At 34.1% G+C, this 18,634-nt stretch overlaps 1 protein-coding gene across 2 annotated transcripts in view; it reads right to left on the reverse strand.

Annotated features, from left to right (window-relative positions):
- Positions 1-14,955: 14,955 nt before the first annotated feature.
- LOC150106122 (uncharacterized) overlaps positions 14,956-18,634 on the reverse strand; it is a 273,819-nt gene continuing 270,140 nt past the window's right edge. For both annotated transcript variants that reach the window (XM_090394494.1, XM_090394493.1), the window contains one exon: positions 14,956-17,198. In XM_090394494.1, coding sequence (XP_090250620.1) covers positions 16,659-17,198 — 540 coding nt within the window. In that variant the 3' untranslated portion in view covers positions 14,956-16,658. The remainder of the gene's footprint in view (positions 17,199-18,634) is intronic.

Here is an 18,634-nt window from a genome sequence, read left to right on the forward strand (position 1 = left end):
AACAAAGAGTAAATTTAAAAAACATAGATGACTTAAGAGATACTGGAACTAATGGATAAAAGAAGAATCTGGAAAAATAATCTTAATGGAAATGAAGAATATAAAAGATTAGATAGACAAATAAAAAATAAATATAAAGAAGAAAACCATAGATGGATCAATAAAAATTGCTTAGAAGTAGAGAAATTAGATAAAGAAAATAAAAGTTGTTAAAAATAACAAGCCAATAGTTCAAAGATAAGAATGTTATTATAAATCCAGAAGACAAAAGAATACCTAACAAAACTGTACAATGACCACAGGCCTGGCAAACCAGTGTTTGTTCAAAAAATCCAGGTATACTTAAAGAAGAAATCCCTATCCCACTGGCTTTAACAGGCCTTTAAGGCCCACAACCTTCCAAGCATGCTTGGATTTCGTAACCGAAATACGAGGATAGAATGGTCACTCCTATGCCTCAAGGTATTCTTGGCTGTATCCGTGTGTGTTCACGGGGCCGGTTTGCCTGCTTGCGGGATGAAAAACGCCAGATAAACTGGTGGGAAAAACCCTACTGCCCGCGCCCAAGACCAGCTAACTTGGCTATGGCTGAGGAAGATCCTTCAGCTCCTCACGTCTCCGACGGGAATCGAACCTAGGACACTCCTTCCCCAGGCATATGGTTGCGAAGCGCAAAGCCACTAGGCTAACCGCGCGGACTAAAGAAGAAATAGTAAGTGCAATAAAAGAACTACCTAATGCCAAAATGACTCAATGTGATGGAATATCAGCTGAGTTCAAAAAAAGAGATAGGGGAAAAAGGAAGAGATTTTTTAACAGAAATAATACAGAATATATATGATACAGGCATACTACCAGAAGACCATATAAAATTTATTTGTATTCCGATACCAAAAAAAGAATAATGCAGCAGAATGTAAAGATTTTAGAAGAACAATTAGTATCATATCCCATACTTTAAAAATACTAATTATTATTATTATTATTATGTAGGCCTCCATGGAGTCAAAAGACTCTTCGTGGAAAAAAAAAAAAAAACATTTTTTTTTTTTTTTCCCTGCGAAACAAGCAAACCAGCAAAAAGGACACACAACTGACAGCAGCCATAACACACTATGCAGACAGGATTAACCACCCTATCAGAAAATTAATTAGGTTTCAAGGAAGCTAAAGTTACTTGGCTGTGACAAAAATGAGCCTAACATAAGGAAAATGGGATTGGATACTACACAATAAATCCTTCCTTTCCATGTATCATAGTCCTATTACAATAAAATAATGGCTTCTTATAAACCTAATTTTAGTAATGATAGGGTAACTAATTCTATCTCTGTAAGCAGCTATGTTTATCAACTCATGGATTCTCCTCATAATTTGTGTGTTTTGGAAAGTAAAACCACCCACACTGATCAAGGAAAAATCCTGTCAATCCATATGAAAGTGGTAACAAATCTTCAGTTAAAAAAGCCTTTATAAATGCCTCTTGTCATAGACAGGATTTGAACCTAGCTCTTTTGAACCAAAAGACAACCTGAACATGAACACTTGCTACAGAGGTCCCATAATTAAAAATAAATTAAAAACAAACAGCACCAACCAGAAGCGTGGCAGGGATGGAAAACAGGACTACAAATAAAATTATCATCATAATCGTTTTCTGGTATATACCAGCTATTATGATAGTCGACACAATTAACTGCATCTGTGATTTGATCAGTTCTTCCAATTCAACATTTTGAAACACTCCTAACTCCATCAACCTATATACATATCCCTCGATTAACGCGGTTAATTAATCCCTCGATGTTACTCACTTAAAAAATTGCATCCAAACAGTAAAATAAGTATGTGTAAAATGTACAATTTGATATGTTCACTAGAGAATGCAGCTATTGTTTTAATACCTGTTTGCACACTTTTTATTCTTTTTAATACTGATTTTCATAAGACTCTTAACAACACGTAGCATTTTGACTTGTGAAGATAACTTCTTTAATGATTAAATAACTAAACTTATTATTTGATGTAGAGTAAAAAATCTAGTCTTGACAATCTCCATTACTGAAGTCTAAACATGACTTGTTCTTCAACAATTTTCTATGATTTTTTTCAGGTATGATTACTTACTTGGAACATGCAGTACAAAATTTTTCTATAGTACTCATACTGTTTTATCTCTCCTCCCTTTTTTTATATAAATTGACACAAAGAGAGCTCTTACTCCAATCATCCAAGATTTGTCAATGTGACCAAGAAAGTTTCTAAATTCTTATTAGAAATTGTTAATTCTTGACCACAAAGACTGATGAAAATCAACTATTATTTAGATATTGGTCAAGTGTAGGTGAATTTAATTACCAACTAGTTTCATCAGCTTCTTCATGGTACAATCATGAAAGCAAAGAAACGAAAATCACAAGCTATACGTTAACTCATAGAGTTAAGGTATAGCTTCTAATTTTCATTATACGTTAACTCTATACTATACGTTAAAGCTATATAACTATATAAAGCTATACGTTAACTCTATGAGTTAACGTATAGCTTTAACGAAAATTACAAGCTATTAGTTATTAGAGTTAACGAAAATTACAAGCTATACGTTAACTCTATGAGTTAACGTATAGCTTGTAATTTTCGTTTCTTTGCTTTCCTGATTGTACCCTGAAGAAGCTGAGAGCACAAGCCGGCAAAACTAGTTGGTAATTAAATTAGTTATTCACCTACACTTGACCAATATCTAAATAATAGTTAATTTTCATTTCTGAATTCTTTTTTTTTTTCTTTCTTTTCCTTTCAGCATTCATAGTGAAGAATTTATGGAGACAAAAACACACCTGTTGGAGTAATTAATTTACTTATAAGCATCAAGGTCATCTTCAATATGTTTTAAAAGAGGTATACCATGAGTAGACATATCGATACAAAATTAATAACGGAAAAAAACTCGCTTACAAAGATTATTTAATAGTATAATTTTCACCTATGTGTCACAGGCATCTTCAGTACATTAAGCTCAAATTAAACAACTGACAATTCCAAAAAGCACCACCTAAGTAGCTGGTGTAAGATAACTAAAAAGGTCAATAAATTTCCTAAAAAATAAAAATAAAAAATAAATAAATAAAAAAAAAAAATAATACAATAAAAAGTTAGGAAAGATTAGCTGATTTGTAAAGTGCTATCTTCCATAAAAGGGATAGACATAAGCCGTCGGAGCTGTTTAAGTTAGGAGAATGAAGTAGAGTTTCACATGTTTCTTTATAAAAGCGTTCCATGAGTCTAGTGAGGATAGCATGTTCTACAAGTCCAGACTTTTCAGGTTTAAAGTATTCAATATAAGAGTGGTGTTCTTCTAGCCGAATAGAGGCAGATCTTCCCGTTTGTCCGAAATAAGATAATCCACAAGAGCACGGAATCTGGTAGACACCTGGATGATTAAGATGTGGAAGCTTGTCCTTAAGAGAAGTGAGAAAGGTGGAGATTTTTCTAAACAGTTGAAAGGCAACAAAACTATTCAGTGGTTTTAAAACTTTTGCTATACGTTCACTGATGCCTTGTACATAAGGGATAGTAATGCGCATTATTTCTTCTGTGTTTGAAGAGGAAGACATATTAAAACTACTCAAAGTTCTTTTAATGAAGCAATTCTTATAACCATTAGATAGAAAGGAAGAAGTTATATACTGTAGTTCTTTTTGTAAAACATCGTCTGAAGAACAAAAGGAGTGGGCCCTATGAACCAGTGTTTTAATAGTTCTTGCCTTTTGACTGGGATGGTGATGAGATTCCGCACGGATATAATGGCCTGTATGAGTCTTCTTTCTATAAACTGAGAAATGTAGGTTACCATCTGGTTGGCGAAGAATTAGAAGATCTAAAAAGGCTAACTGCTTATTTGATTCTACTTCTAGGGTAAACTTGATCCTAGGATGAAATGCGTTTAACTTAGTGAGAAACTGTTGAAGTTCTGAAGATCTGCCTCTATTCGGCTAGAAGAACACCAATCTTATATTGAATACTTTAAACCTGAAAAGTCTGGATTTGCAGAACATGCCATCTTCACTAGACACAGAGTTCATTGGAGAAAAACAAGAATTCTTCACAAAAGTTAGTTTCTCATGGAATTCCTTTATAAAGAAACATGTGAAACTCTACTTCATTCTCCTAACTTAAACAGATCCGACGGCTTACGTCAATTCCCTTTATGGGAGATAGTACTTTACAAATCAGCTAATCTTTCCTAACTTTTCATTGTATTATTTATTTATTAATTTATTTATTTTATTTATTTTTTATTATTTTATTTTTTTTAGGAAATTTATTGACCTTTTTTAGTTATCTTACACCAGCTACTTAGGTGGCACTTTTTGGAATTGTCAGTTATTGTTTAATTTGAGCTTAATGTACTGAAGATGCCTGTGACACACAGGCGAAAATTATACTATTAAATAATCTTTGTAAGTGAATTTTTTTTCCGTTATTAATTTTGTATCAAAAGGTCATCTTCAGGAAAACATAACATATACACAGGACACAAGCCACATGACATTACACAAAAGTAAGATAAATCTTAATGCTGTGTTAATCATTTACCCTAGCCTGACCTCTGGTAAAAAAAAAAAAAATTAAGTTAAAAATATAAATTAAATTTTAAAAAATAATTAACTTAAAAATAAAACAAAATAATAAATATACATATATGAAAAAATAAATTAACAAAATAAAATAAAAATTTTATACATATCAGTATAATAATATATAAACAAGGCAGAAAAAAAAGTATAAATAAAAATAAAGTTTATAGTGGAATTACATTAAACACATCTTTACAGTCCTCTTACAGGGGCAGTCTGAAGGTTCTCGGCCTAACAATGAAAAAACGAATTTATAATTTCAAAATTATTTTTATTTTTCAACATAATCTCCCTTAAGACTAATACATTTATTCCAGCGATGCTCCAGCATCATTATACCGTCTCTGTAGTGGTTCTCAGTAAGATCTGCAAAATACACCTCTAAATCTGCTGCAATCACCTCTTGATTCGAAGAAAAATGCTGACCAGTGAGGAGGAGTTTTAGTTTTGGGAAGAGATAGAAGTCAGAGGGAGCCAAATCTGGGGAATAAGGTGAATGTTCCAACAATTCATGCAGATCCCTTAATTCTCCCATTGCCAAAACACCTTTGTGGGCAGGTGCATTGTCCTGATGAAAGATGATTTTTTTTCTTCTGCAAACCAGGTCTTTTCTGATGAATTTTTTCGTCTAGTTTGGTTAAAAGATCAGAATAATATACCCCAGCTATTGTTTTACCTTTTTCAAGATAATTAATAAACAAACTGTCTTTAGCATCCCAAAACACCGATGTCACGACCTTTCCTGCTGATGGAACCGACTTTGTCTTCTTTGGTGCTGAACAACTGGCTTCTGTCCACTGTTTCGACTGCTTTTTGGATTCCAGTGGGTAATGGTGAATCCAAGTCTCATCCATAGTAATAAATTGATGCACAAAATCAGTTTTATTCTCATTAAAACGCTCCAAGCACTGTTCAGAGATTTTCATGCGAGGGCATTTTTGATCTGCTGTGAGCAAGCTCGGCACCAATCTTGCGCAAAACTTTTTCATATGCAATTATTCTTCATGCAAAATATATCCTACACGTTCTTTTGAAATTACTATAGTCTCAGCGATTTCACGTACTTTGACTCGCCAGTCATCCAATACCATATCGTGCATTGATCAATGATTTCTGGTGTTGTTACACTTTTCGTTTTGGATTCCTTCACGTGGATCATCTTCAAGGCTGGTACAGCCAAGTTTAAACTCGGCAGCCCATTTCTTAATTGTCGAAAAAGAAGGAGAGGAGTGCCCATAAACCTTTATGAACTTCGGATGAATTTCTTTTGCCATTAAACCTTCTTTTAGAAGGAATTCTTTAACCACACGGTACTCAATTTTATCCAATTCAAGGGATATAGACAGTTTTGCTTCAGACAGCTGTATAAAATAAACTACTTGATAGAATGACTTGCAATTTCACATGGATGCTTATGACAGATGTACTAACTTAGAAAAAAAAAAAACTCTTGCCGATAGAGTTGCCATCTATGGTCGAGGCCGAGAACTTTTCTGACCACACTCGTATATTAAGGTTTTCTTGTGTTGGGGTTCTGCCATCATGTTCTGGATGCTAGATAGGTTGCAGATGGGTCCTCCAGATTCTTGGAATTACTAATCCATCATTCTTGTCTATATTCAGATGATGTTTCAGCTTCTTACAAGCTTCCTTGAACTTTCTTTCAAACCAGGTTCTAGTGCAGTGTCTTTCCAGTTGATTCTGTGACATGTTTAAAGTGCATGGTCTGACATGCCTGTTTTACCATAGTGGAGGAATATAATGTGGCATTTATGTTCATCTTTTCTTACTGGGATGATGTGTCCTGTTTCTCCTATGTAGGGTAAGTTGCAGGTGCACTGAATTCTGTAAACCCATGGATGAACAAGGTAGGGAAGGAGATCTTTGGATGAACTGAGTATACTTCTTAATTTTGCAGGAGGTTTGAAAATTGCCTTAATGATGTATTTATGTAGTGTTCTATCTATTTATTTTAATATACCCCTAATGTAGGGTATGGCTATAGTATTTTTGTAATATTTTTTGCTTTTAATGGTATTATTGTGGAGGATCTTGTGAACCATTTTTGTTGTAGACATTATTTATAAACATTTGGCTATTAATTTCATATTCTTTGTTCGGTACCTGCTCTCTAGAGCAAATTATTAGGGTTGATGACTCCTAGTTTTTTGATACTGATGTTTTCTCCCTGGTGCAGGACACCAGAGTGTACAGAGGATTTGAAATTGGAAGTGATCACTATTTAGTCTTGAGCAGGATAAAATTGAATTTCATATTGAAAAGAATAACATGTAAGAAAGTTTTAAAGCGAATAAAAGTTGAGCAGCTCTCAGATGTAAACTGTAGACTAAAATACAGAAATATTATTGAAAAGAAAATGAAAGAGTTTGAGAACAGGAATCAAACCTTGGAGATTCAGTGGCAAACTCTGAAGGAAACATTGATTGATTCTGCCAGAAAGGCATGTGGTGAGGTTGTGTGCAAAGATAAAAAAATCAGAACTCCCTGGTGGACACAGGAAGTTAAAGAGGCAGTGAAGGAAAAGAAGAAAGCATATCAAAAGTTCCTGGCAAATAAGTCAGCTTTTACTCTTACAGAATACAGAGACAAATGTAAGAAAGCTAAACAGTGTGTAAAACTAGCTAAACAAAAGTCATGGGAGGACTTTGGCAAGAATATAGAAAATAAATATCAAGAAGGTGGCAAAATATTCTGGAGGTTGTTGAAGAAGCTTAGGAATGGAGGAAAGAGTGCTGTAAAAGGAATTAGAGATGATAAAGGTGAAATGAAAACAGGAGAAAAAGATATCCTTGAAGTATGGAGTAATTACTTTGAAAAACTGCTAAATGAAACAAGCAGTGATGACAGCACAGTGATAAAAAACACTGACCAGGCATGCAGTCAGGAATACATATCCATACTTGAAGTAGAAAAAGCCATCAAAGGCTTGAAATGTGGAAAGGCAGCAGGAGTAGATGATATTCGACCAGAAATGCTGAAGTATGGTGGTATAAGAGTCTTACAGTGGCTGCACTGCATAGTTCAGAAAGCCTGGACAGAGGGACGAATTCCCGATGATTGGAGTAGAGCTCTCATAGTACCCATATATAAAAAGGGAAATAAAACTGAATGTGAGAATTACAGAGGTATTTCCCTACTGAGTGTTCCTGGCAAGATCTATGCAAGTATACTTGAGAAACGGTTGAGAAGAATTGTGGAAGAAAAGCTTGGTGAAGAACAAGCTGGATTCAGGCCAAATAGAGGCTGTCAGGATCAGATCTTCACTTTACGACAAATAGTCGAGAAAGCATGGGAATATAACAAAGATCTGTATTTAAGTTTTGTCGATTTGGAAAAGGCATATGACAAGGTGCCAAGAGAGAAGCTATTCAATGCGCTGCAGTTATATGGTGTCAATGGGGCATTATATCAAGCAATACTTAGTCTTTATTTGAGTTGTGAGTCAGCAGTTAGAATTGAAGGAAGTACAGGAAGATGGTTTAATGTCAAATCTGGTGTGAGACAAGGATGTACATTATCCCCTCTGTTATTCATTATCTATATGGATCACATTATGAAGGAATGTGGTATTAAACCTGATATCAAAATTGGAGATGTTAATGCCAGCTCTTTGCTTTATGCGGATGATGTTATACTTCTAAATAAATCCGCTACAAGTCTGCAAGATTCTCTGACTAAATTGAATAGCTGTTGTAATAGATATGGTATGAAGGTCAGCAATAAAAAGACAAAGACAATGAAAATAGGCAGAATCATTGAAAATGTCAACTGTGTTGTGAATGGAGAACCTGTGGAACAAGTAAAACATTTCAGCTACTTAGGCACAATTTTTACTGAAGATGGTAAACTAAATATAGAAATAGACAACAGAATCAGCAAAGCTGGTATGGTGGGAAGTCAATTGAATAAATTCATATGGAATAAGAAAGAAATGTACTGGAATGCAGAAAATTAATGAGGCTAGGGACTTGGGGATAATGGTACACTGAGAATTGAAATTCAGAGGGCATATTGCGAAAGTTGGTAAAATTGCTAAAAGGATTACTTGAATGTTGAAAAACACACTAACAAGTAAAGATAGGGAAATTATTATTCCTCTTTATAAGGCTATGATGGCTGCATCTTGACTGCTGTACACAGATTCGGTCATCTGGATTAATTGGGGTCCAGTAGGTAGTAGAGAAGATTTAGAGACAAGTGATTAAGCTGGTGACAGATCTGTGGAATGTTCCCTATAAGGACAGGTTGAAGGTTTGTGGGTTCCCAAGTTTAATTGATAGGTGGAAAAGACATGACATGATAGAAAATTTTAAGATATTCACAAGGGGATTTATAAAATTGATGCAATTTTTCAATATATGACAATAATCAGAGAAGTAGGGGCAATCCATGGAAGTTGTAAGAGTGTGGTTAGTAGGGGTGTGCAGACCAGATTTTTTTGCATGGAGAAAGTGGTGAATGAGTGGAATGGATTGCCAGAATTAGTTGCAGCTTCCTTGACAGTGAAGAGTTTAAGGAAAAGTATCAGAGGCTTTCTGTGTATAATAGTTAATTTGGATTTCCCATGATGAGTCTCTGGACTCCATGGACACGCTATAAAATCAGCATCTGAAAAAAATCAGCTAATGCCGTTTATTCCCTTATAGAAAGTAGGTGAGGCCTTTAAACCCTATTCTAGCTTTTGGAGACTGAGTAGGCCTTTCATTCTGATGATATTTATTTTCTGTATGTTTTAAAAAATGTTCCTATAACTTACTTATGTAACTACTTTTACACATAATCTAGCTTTTGTATATTTTTCTGTATATATATTCTCTTAGAGCCGTTTTATTTGGTTTAGAGATGAAAATCTAAGGTTATAAAGCTAGTAACTTATGGCTGCTAACTACTGTGTTCTTCTGGCAGACTTGTCTGTTTTGCAGTATTTAAAAACAAATTTTGCAGGGCAGTAAATCCTATGAAACCTGCTATCTTCATCTGAAAATTCTTATGAAGGTTCTGTGCATCCCAGATAGGATTTGAACCCAGGCATTTCTGGCACAAAGATATCACTATTAACAAACAAATGAGGCTTCTCTGCTCTCTATGCATTTGATAACTTACTAATCAAGAATTATCTGTTATTATCTTTTCATGAACCACTTTTTTAGTCTGTATTTATCATGCAATTCTTATTTTTCTCTTTGCAGACAACTTACCACATTTTTCCCTAGCTAAGTCAGTCAACTTCTTCTTGTATTGTATCAGTCTTATGACTGTTTGCTTTCCTCTTTATTTCATTGTATGTTTTTAGTCCAGTGTTTTGTTTTATTTCATCAAAGTATCTTTTCCTTGGTCTTCCTCTTTCTCTTTTTCCTTTGATTTTGTCTTCCATTATTCTTCTCATTAGACTTTCATGTTGTAAGATATGTCCAATCCATCTATCTCTTCTTGTTATGAATATCTTTGTCAGTGTTCTGGGTTCATTTACTTTCTTAAGCACTTCTTCATTAGATATTTTGTCTGTCCATTTTATCTTTTGCATTTGTCTCCAACACAATCAACTAACACAATGGCAAAAATTATATGCTGAATTTAGCCCATCTATTAGTTGGTGCCAATTAGGATTTTATTCTTTTTGTTGCATAATTTTAAACTATTGCCGCTATTAACTAACTTGCTGTTTGCATACTGTGAAAAACTATTTATGCTCTGAAGATGCTTGGCAGAAAACCAGAAAAATATCAGCAACTAAGTAAAGATATTTATTTTCTTATCAGCATGCAATAAGAAAATAAATAATATGCACATGTGTTCCTCTGACAAAAAAAAAACTTTATCTTATCCATGATAGTACACTTTCAGCTACACCATTTATGGATGAGAATGCTAACTGTTTAAAATAAAACTTATCAGTGTATCATTCCACTTAAGTGTTAATCCTCAATAATTGTTTCAAAATGATATCTCCACACATTCCATTATAAAATTTAAAACTTTATTTAAAATATTTACAGTAAAGAGTATTGTTCAAAAATGCATACAAGTCAGTAAAAGAATACAAAAAGCACAAGAAAAGGATTTAAAATATTCTATTACATTGTAAACAACATACTAAGAATTCTCGGAGATCCAATGGAGAAATAAGAAAATTTTTACACACTTCAAATCATTCTCCTGATCGGCATCATTATTATTATTATAATCATTAGTAATTAACAAAAATATTATTTTTCATAAATTTTAATGATCATGAATTTTTCCAGGAGAGGGCTTTTGTTTCCAAAAAGGTTAGCTTTCCTCCAATACACTCGATCTCATTCACCAAAAAAAAAAATATATATATATATTTTTTTTTTAATTTATTTATTATTATTATTTTTTTTTTTGATAGATAGATTAAAAATGAGTTCATAAAAAAAAGAAAAATAACTAAGTCATCAAATTTCAATGGTTAGTAATAGCGTATATACAGTATAAGTCATATATAGGATTATTATAAATGAGCTTTACATTATTATGTACATGCTTCAGGAGTAGAGCTTACATCATTATGAGTAGCAACTCTCAAAAATTTTATTTACAAAGATGCAATCTGAGTACACTATTTTTAGTCATTCCAATTGCTGTAACAGTAAATTTGAAGATTTATTTTTTCTTTTCCAACATCCCCCCCACCTTTACTGATTAAGTTTTGATAAATGTGATAAACATTGTTTCTATACATAATGGGAATATGTAATCATTTATTTTGCACTACATATTTAATTTTGCAGCTCATGAGAAGTTGGAGGGGGGGGGAGGAATCCTTTCATTTATCTTGGTCTTCTAATAAAAAATACTTATTACAATAATGTGACATTTGAGCCAGATAAGAGAATGGCTACATCATGATAATGCCAGACTTTGCAAAGGAATCTGATAGCATATACAAAATGTAATCCTATTATGTTAGTCAGAGAAATGGGGATGGGCAAATATCCTTGATATTTTTTATTATTTATTATTTTATTTTATATTAATACAATTAAAATTTTTGTTTTGTTTCAGTATTTGCCAAGTTTTAAAGATAAAACATGATTTATGGACAAAGCTTTATCCCTCTGGAATACCATACTTAATAAATTTACTTTACTGCATTATTCATTTATTTATATTTTTTGGAAAAAAAAAATACAAAAAGACAGCACTAACAAATGGCTGTTTATTTCACATTTATTTCACAAATGTTAGTTTCACATTATGCTTCACATTAAAACTTTTCCTGAAACAAGAATTGCAGTTCTAGATTCATGAAACATATAACTTGGAAACTATTCTTAATGATGTATAAGTTTCATTTGTTTTTAATAAATATTTCAAGATGCAAAATTAATGCTTATATGTGTTCTTGAGGACTATAGCCTATTTAGATCATCTTACAGGGTGATCTATATATGCTATAGTTCTCAGGAACAATAATTAAGATACTGGAAAATCTGGCAATGGGAAGAATTTAGGAATGGATGGATAGGAATATGATTTCCTATGGAGGATGGATAGCTCTGCGGAGGGGATGTCTTGTATGTCTAGTTTTAGAAATTTGCTCACTTACTACAATAATGTGACATTTGAGCCGGATAAGGGAATGGCTACATCATGATAATGCCACACTTTGCAAAGGAATCTGATAGCATATATACAAAATGCAATCCTATTATGTTAGTCAGAGAAATGGGGGTGGACAAAAAGCTGGAAAGAGGAAGGAGACTGATGAACAGAACATAAGAGTACAGTATATGATGAAGTGAAATAAAAGAAAAGGCAGGTGATATTACAATATTAAGAATGATTTGAGAAATATAATCAATTATTTGTTGATGGTTCTAAACGAGAGAAAGCAATACCTAATAAACGTTTAATAAAGATGATCTGGAGATTCTGCATGACGATCTATACAGGCAGTTTGGGCAAGGATTATGGCTCTCAATTCAACATATCAAAGTGTCAAGTTGTGAACTTTGCAATGAAAAAACTAGAGGCTGTGTATTATATAGATGGAGTTATTGGACTGCAAGAAATTGATAAACCAAGATTTAGGAGTAAAGGTGGGGGGGGGGGGGAGAAATTCAGAAGACATGTAGCAAAAGTTGGAAAAAATGTTTTTGGATGAGCTGAGTATACTTCTTAATTTTGCAGTAAGCTTGATGGTTGCTATAATATTGCATTTATGTAGAGTTCTATTTTTTTTTTTTTTTTAAATATATATTCTCATAATGCATGGTATGGCTATGGCATCTTTTTTGCTTTTAATGATATTATTGTGGAGGATCTTGTGAAATGTTTTTTGTTGTTGTTGTAGCCATTTTTTATAAACATTTGACTAATAATTTCATTATTCTTTGTTTGATGTTCCTAAAGATGTGGAGAGTATTCAAAAATGAGTAACTAAACTAGTGATTGGTTTGTGGAGCACTCCCTATAAGGACAGACACACTTTAGCTGATATATGGAAACCATGGGATATGATAGAAACATATATTAATAAAGGAGTTTTACACAGATGATGCAAAAGAAATCTTTCAAGACATGGCTCAGTAGACAAGAACAAGGGATCAATCCTGGCAGATGTGCAAGAGTGATTAGAAAAAGAGTAAATTTTTTGTTTGAAGCATGGTAAAGGAGTGATATGGGTTGCCAGATGTGGCCAAATAGCTTCTTTTTCTCATCCTTCTTAGAGAATATCTGCTTGTTGATAACAAAATGCAGAACTGTTATATTAATGAGGATAATATCACTGGCATTAAACTGGTACATGTATGACTATCTGAAATACTTAGTATTTAATTATACATATTTATCAGGCTTCTCAGCACATCCAAAATGCAGTCAGAAAACGAACAATGCAATGGGACAAAGACCTGAGTTTTATTCTCATCATGATCAGAAAGAAATGTTTATATAAACTTTTATCAATTGAAAGTGAGTCATTGTTACAGAAGAAACAGGCTTTTCTCCCAGAAACATGGATTTTTCACCCAATATTCAAGCAAATTTTCCAAAGAACAAATGCAATTAAGAAGAAAAAAAAAACAAAACATTGGCAGACAAAATGTGGAGAGTATTCAGATGTGAGTGACCAAACTAGTGACAGGTTTGTGGAGCACTCGCTATAAAATGCATATACAAAATAGACAGTGGATTATATAGCATATTAGTGGATAATATGGATTATATTTTGTATTAGTGAATGGCAGATGGTATAGTGTGAGTGGTGTAAAATGCTCTTCTTCAATAAGGCCTGGAATTCCATGGAGGTCACATAATAACTGTACTGATTATACTATACTTGTTTTTATAGACACAGAATGTAATGGTATATATGGTATGACAGGATAGGACAGAGTTGAGAAGGGACATGATTGCTAATGAGAAGATTGTGCAGGAGAAATGATGTGCAGTTTATTGATGTAGGAAGTGAATTTGATGGACGACTTATATATGCCTGATGGATTACATTGAATAGTTCTGGAGTTAAATGTTTGGAGAAAGTGCTGTTTAGAGAGAGTCTGGAAGTGCAAAACAAGGGAAACTAGAGAATATTAGGGAGGATGCAATCAAGCATGTCTGCTACTGCTGTGATGAATGAGAGAAATGATTATGCAATGCTGAATGCAATTTTGCTGGTTCCAATTTAAATGGGTTGGTAATGACATTACACAAGGATAATTGAGAGAGTACAAAGGGGTGTTTAAATGCATGTACACGAATGCAAAAAGTATCAGGAATAAGGGAGAGGAGTTTTTGGCATTGGTCAGCTCAACTTGGCCAAGAATCATAGGCATCAGTGAGACCTGATTGACAGAAAATGATATAGTTACATGACTATGGATAGAATGCAAAGGTTACTATATTTTCAGGGAGGAGAGAGGGAGGGAATATGACAAGAAGTGGGGTAATGCAGATGATAACTGATTTACAACTAACAAAATTAGAAGTTAAAGAGGAATTTAGGTCTGAGGGAGAAGGTTCATTTGAGGTGGTCTGGTGTGACATAGAGGCCAATATGACAAATAAGATGTTGTTCAGTGCGGCTATAAACTAGGGGATCAACAGGAAGATGTAAATACCATATATTAGCAGATTAGCATGATGAGTGCAGGCCGAACAATCATATGGGAGACTTTAACTATAGGAACATGGATTGGAAGGAGGAAATGTGGCATGGCAAGATGGAAGTGGAATTATACAGTTGCTAAGTGATGGTTACATGGAACAAAGGGGGGTTTGAGAGAGTATGAATATTCATATGAACATTCTTTCTTTGTAGCTTGAGAAACTACAAAGAAAGAATATCAGTAGTGCTTGAGAAGTGGTCAGAAATTGATTGAGAGAAGCAGTATCAAACAGCATACTCAAGGTCAGGAAGATAAACCCAAGTTGGAATTAATTGAATGAATAGAGATATAGAGATATAAAGCAATTAGTTTGGTAAGAAAAACATATCAGATTCTAAGAGAAAATTAGCTAAGCAGGTCAAAGTAAATCAAAACAGTTTTTTTTGTTATGTAACAAGTAAGAGGAAAAATAACTATGATAGGATGACTTTAAACGATGCTCATGGTAGGAAGGTGACAGAAGCAAAAGAAATTGTTGAGTTGCTGAGTGATCATTTTTGAAAGGTGTATTATCCAGGTGAAAATTTCTGCAGTTGCTGATGTGATTGATGTATATCAAATTAAGTCTCAGCTATGGCATGATTCCAGGGTAGTGGAAAGAGGGTAAGATAGTTACACTGCATAAATGTGGCTCCAAGACAAAGGCAGCAAACTACAGAAAAATTAATATATCAGCAGTGGTTGAGAGGGTATTGGAAAAGTTGATTTGAGGTAAAACCAACACTGGGTGGATAGGGATGCAATACTCTATAGTGGGCAGAACAGCTCTGTAAAGGGTGGGGCCTATCTTAGTAATTTATTTACATTTTATAATATATGTGATAGCAGAATTGGATAAAGGAAATGGCCACACCATGATATTGCTGGGCTTTGTAAAGGCATTTGACAGAACACCAAATAAATGGAAAACTATTACAAAAGTCTAAGCAAATGAGAATGGATATAGTGGCATGGATGGGAGGGGTGGCGGCAGACAAACACCAGAGAGTAGTATAAGGTGGAGTGGAATCTAGGGTGACTAGTGGAGTTACTCAGGATTCTATACTAGAACCACTAATTTGTATATCAATGATATAGGGAAAGATTTAAGAGGGAATATTCAGTTGTTTGATAATTGAATAGAATAGAGGGCACATTGCAAAAGTTGATAAAACTGCTAAAAAAGGAGTACTTTGATGTTGAAAAACATGTTAATAAGTAAAGACAGAGAAGTTATTATCCCTCTTTATAAGGCTATGACATCCATATCTTGACTACTATGCACAGGTTTGGTCACCTGGGTTTCTGAGGTACCAGGAGGTGGTATAGAATATTCATTGATATGTGACTAAGTTGATGACATGTCTGTGGAATGCTCCCTATGAGGATAATTTGAAGGTTTGTGGGTTACAAAGTTTGGTTGACAGGTGGAAAAGAGGGGAAATGATAGAAACTTTTAAGATATTCAAGGGGATTTATAAAATCGATGAAAAGGAAATTTTTCAATATATGACAAGTAGTCATATATTGAAAAAAATTGCAAGAAGAGTGGTATGGATTGCCAGAATTACTTGTGAATTTCGTGACAGTGAACGAGTTTAAGAAGAGGTTTGATTGGTTTTGTGTGTATAATGTGTAGTTTAGGTTTCTCACAATGAGTTTCCAGACTCCATGGAGATAGCACATAATAGTAATAATAATAATATTAATTTTAGCTATCTAAAATAGAGTGCTTATTCACAGCTATTAATGCTAAGTTTTGTTATTGTGGTGTGACTCTCATGCAATGATGATGATGATAAATAAAATTGTTTCTATTCGGTATATTGTTAGTTTCTTACTTTATAAAATTAGATATTACCTTTCCAGAACTATGTTATAACAGCTATACTGGCAAATTAGTAAGATCAGCATCATTTGAAATCAGATATTTTTCAGTATGCTTATCTTTTCTCAAGAATATCTGTGAGTCTTTAGTCCACAAAAACTTGTAATTTTTTTCTCTTTTTGTTTTCCTAGTTTGGTACAGAAGATATCTGAAGTATGGGGTCCAGTGTTCAGATATATAAATTGGAGTTGAATGTTGCTTGTGGTTGAGTGCTGCAGTTGTTAATCTTTTACTTTTGCTCGCTCCCAAAATGCGATCTCTCAAACGTTTGCGGGAGAAACAGGCAATAACTGGAGGAGGCTGCTTTTTATTGTACTGTATTCCTCGGTGAGCAGAGGTGATATCAGTAGTTTCAACTTTGATTCCCATGGATGTAACTAATGTCTGTACTATGGATATTAAGTTTTCTTTCCTTGCCCTGGGGATTCCATCAAATTGTATTTCCTTTATGCGCTCTTTTTGGATTTCATGTTCCATTTGGATTCTTAAAGAATTTATTTCGCTTTTGAGTTCCTTATTCCGTTGCTTGGGAATTACCTGCATTTTGATAATTTCCATTAGTTTTAACTCGCATAAGAACAGTACATACAAAAAAATTATGATGATAATAATACTAATAATAATCAATTGTTATAATAAGAGCATTCATGAGCATACAATCACAATAAATGACAAGTAAGAGAAATTTACATGGAAAGAATTTTCATTACTGTTCAAATATATTCAAACAATGTTCATATCCCAAGACATTCCACCTTTTCCTCTTTCATATCTGAAAGAGGAAGAGGTGGAATGTCTCGAGAATAATCTGAGAAGCGTAAGAAGAGATTAAGCGACTGGAAATGATGAATGCAAAGCGAATCAGAGTAGCAATGAAAGAGTTATGGGAGTAATAGAAGAGAAGGAATGAGAAAGGGGGGGGCTGGAACCAGGGATTGAGAGATGCCAGGATAACAGGTTAGTAGAGAGAGAAAAAAAAAAAAAGTGTTAGATGAGAGAGAGTGAGGGATGAAAGTGAGCAAGGAAGGAACAGAGTGGTAGATGTACGGAGATGATGATCCATGGTGTGCAAGATAGAATGCCTGAGGAGTTTTTGCCTGGAGGAATGATACAAATGACAATTAAGCAGGGTGAAAGGGTGGATGAGATGATTGTGATGGTGGGCACAAATGACTTGAGAGTCAGTGTGAATCAGGTGGTAAGAGATCTGAAGTTCATGCTTGAGGTTGTATGGAAGAAGATTCAGAGAGGGAAGATAGTGTGTTGCCCAAGTATGATAATGCAGAGCTGAGTAGAGAATTATCAGGGTGGTAGGAGGAGGAATACATCGGATGATGCTAAATCCAGCAGAGTCTGGAGGAGATAATGACAGGTATAGAAACAGTGACATTTTTATTCTTTATACTAATGCCAGGAGTATCCAGAATAAAGGAGATGAACTGGTGGCACTGAAGATTATTGGGATCTCTGAGACGTGATTGATGGAAGATGATATACTAACAGGAATAGAAGTAGCAGGGTACAGCATTTTTCAACAGGTTAGGAAGGAAAAACACAGTGGTGGAGTACTGCTTATGATAAGTGATGACTTATGTCCTCTTAGAGTGGAGGATTTGGTGGGCAATACCACTAATGGTTTTGAAAGCATATAGTGTGAGATAGAGCTGGGCAGGACAGAATATTTAGTGGGGTGTAGCTACAAGCCAGGGAGCATAGAGGGGTGAGGAGCAGGAGATGTTTAAGCAAATGAATTTGGCAAGTGCAAAAAAGAATGATTGTTAATGGAGATTTTAACTACAGTATTATAAATTTGGAAGAGGAAAATGCATGTAATAATAAGGGAATGGAATTTCTAGAATTCTTGAGGAAGAAATGTCTAACACAACAGGTAGCAGAAGGAACATGAGGTTCAAGAGTCTTGAATTTGGTCATAGCATCAGAAGAACTGATTATTACTGAGATGGCATCTCTTC

This window comes from Typopeltis vanoorti, chromosome 6, assembly GCF_054136105.1.
Source record: "Typopeltis vanoorti isolate ZY-2024b chromosome 6, IOZ_Tvanoo_1.0, whole genome shotgun sequence".
NCBI lineage: Eukaryota > Metazoa > Arthropoda > Arachnida > Uropygi > Thelyphonidae > Typopeltis > Typopeltis vanoorti.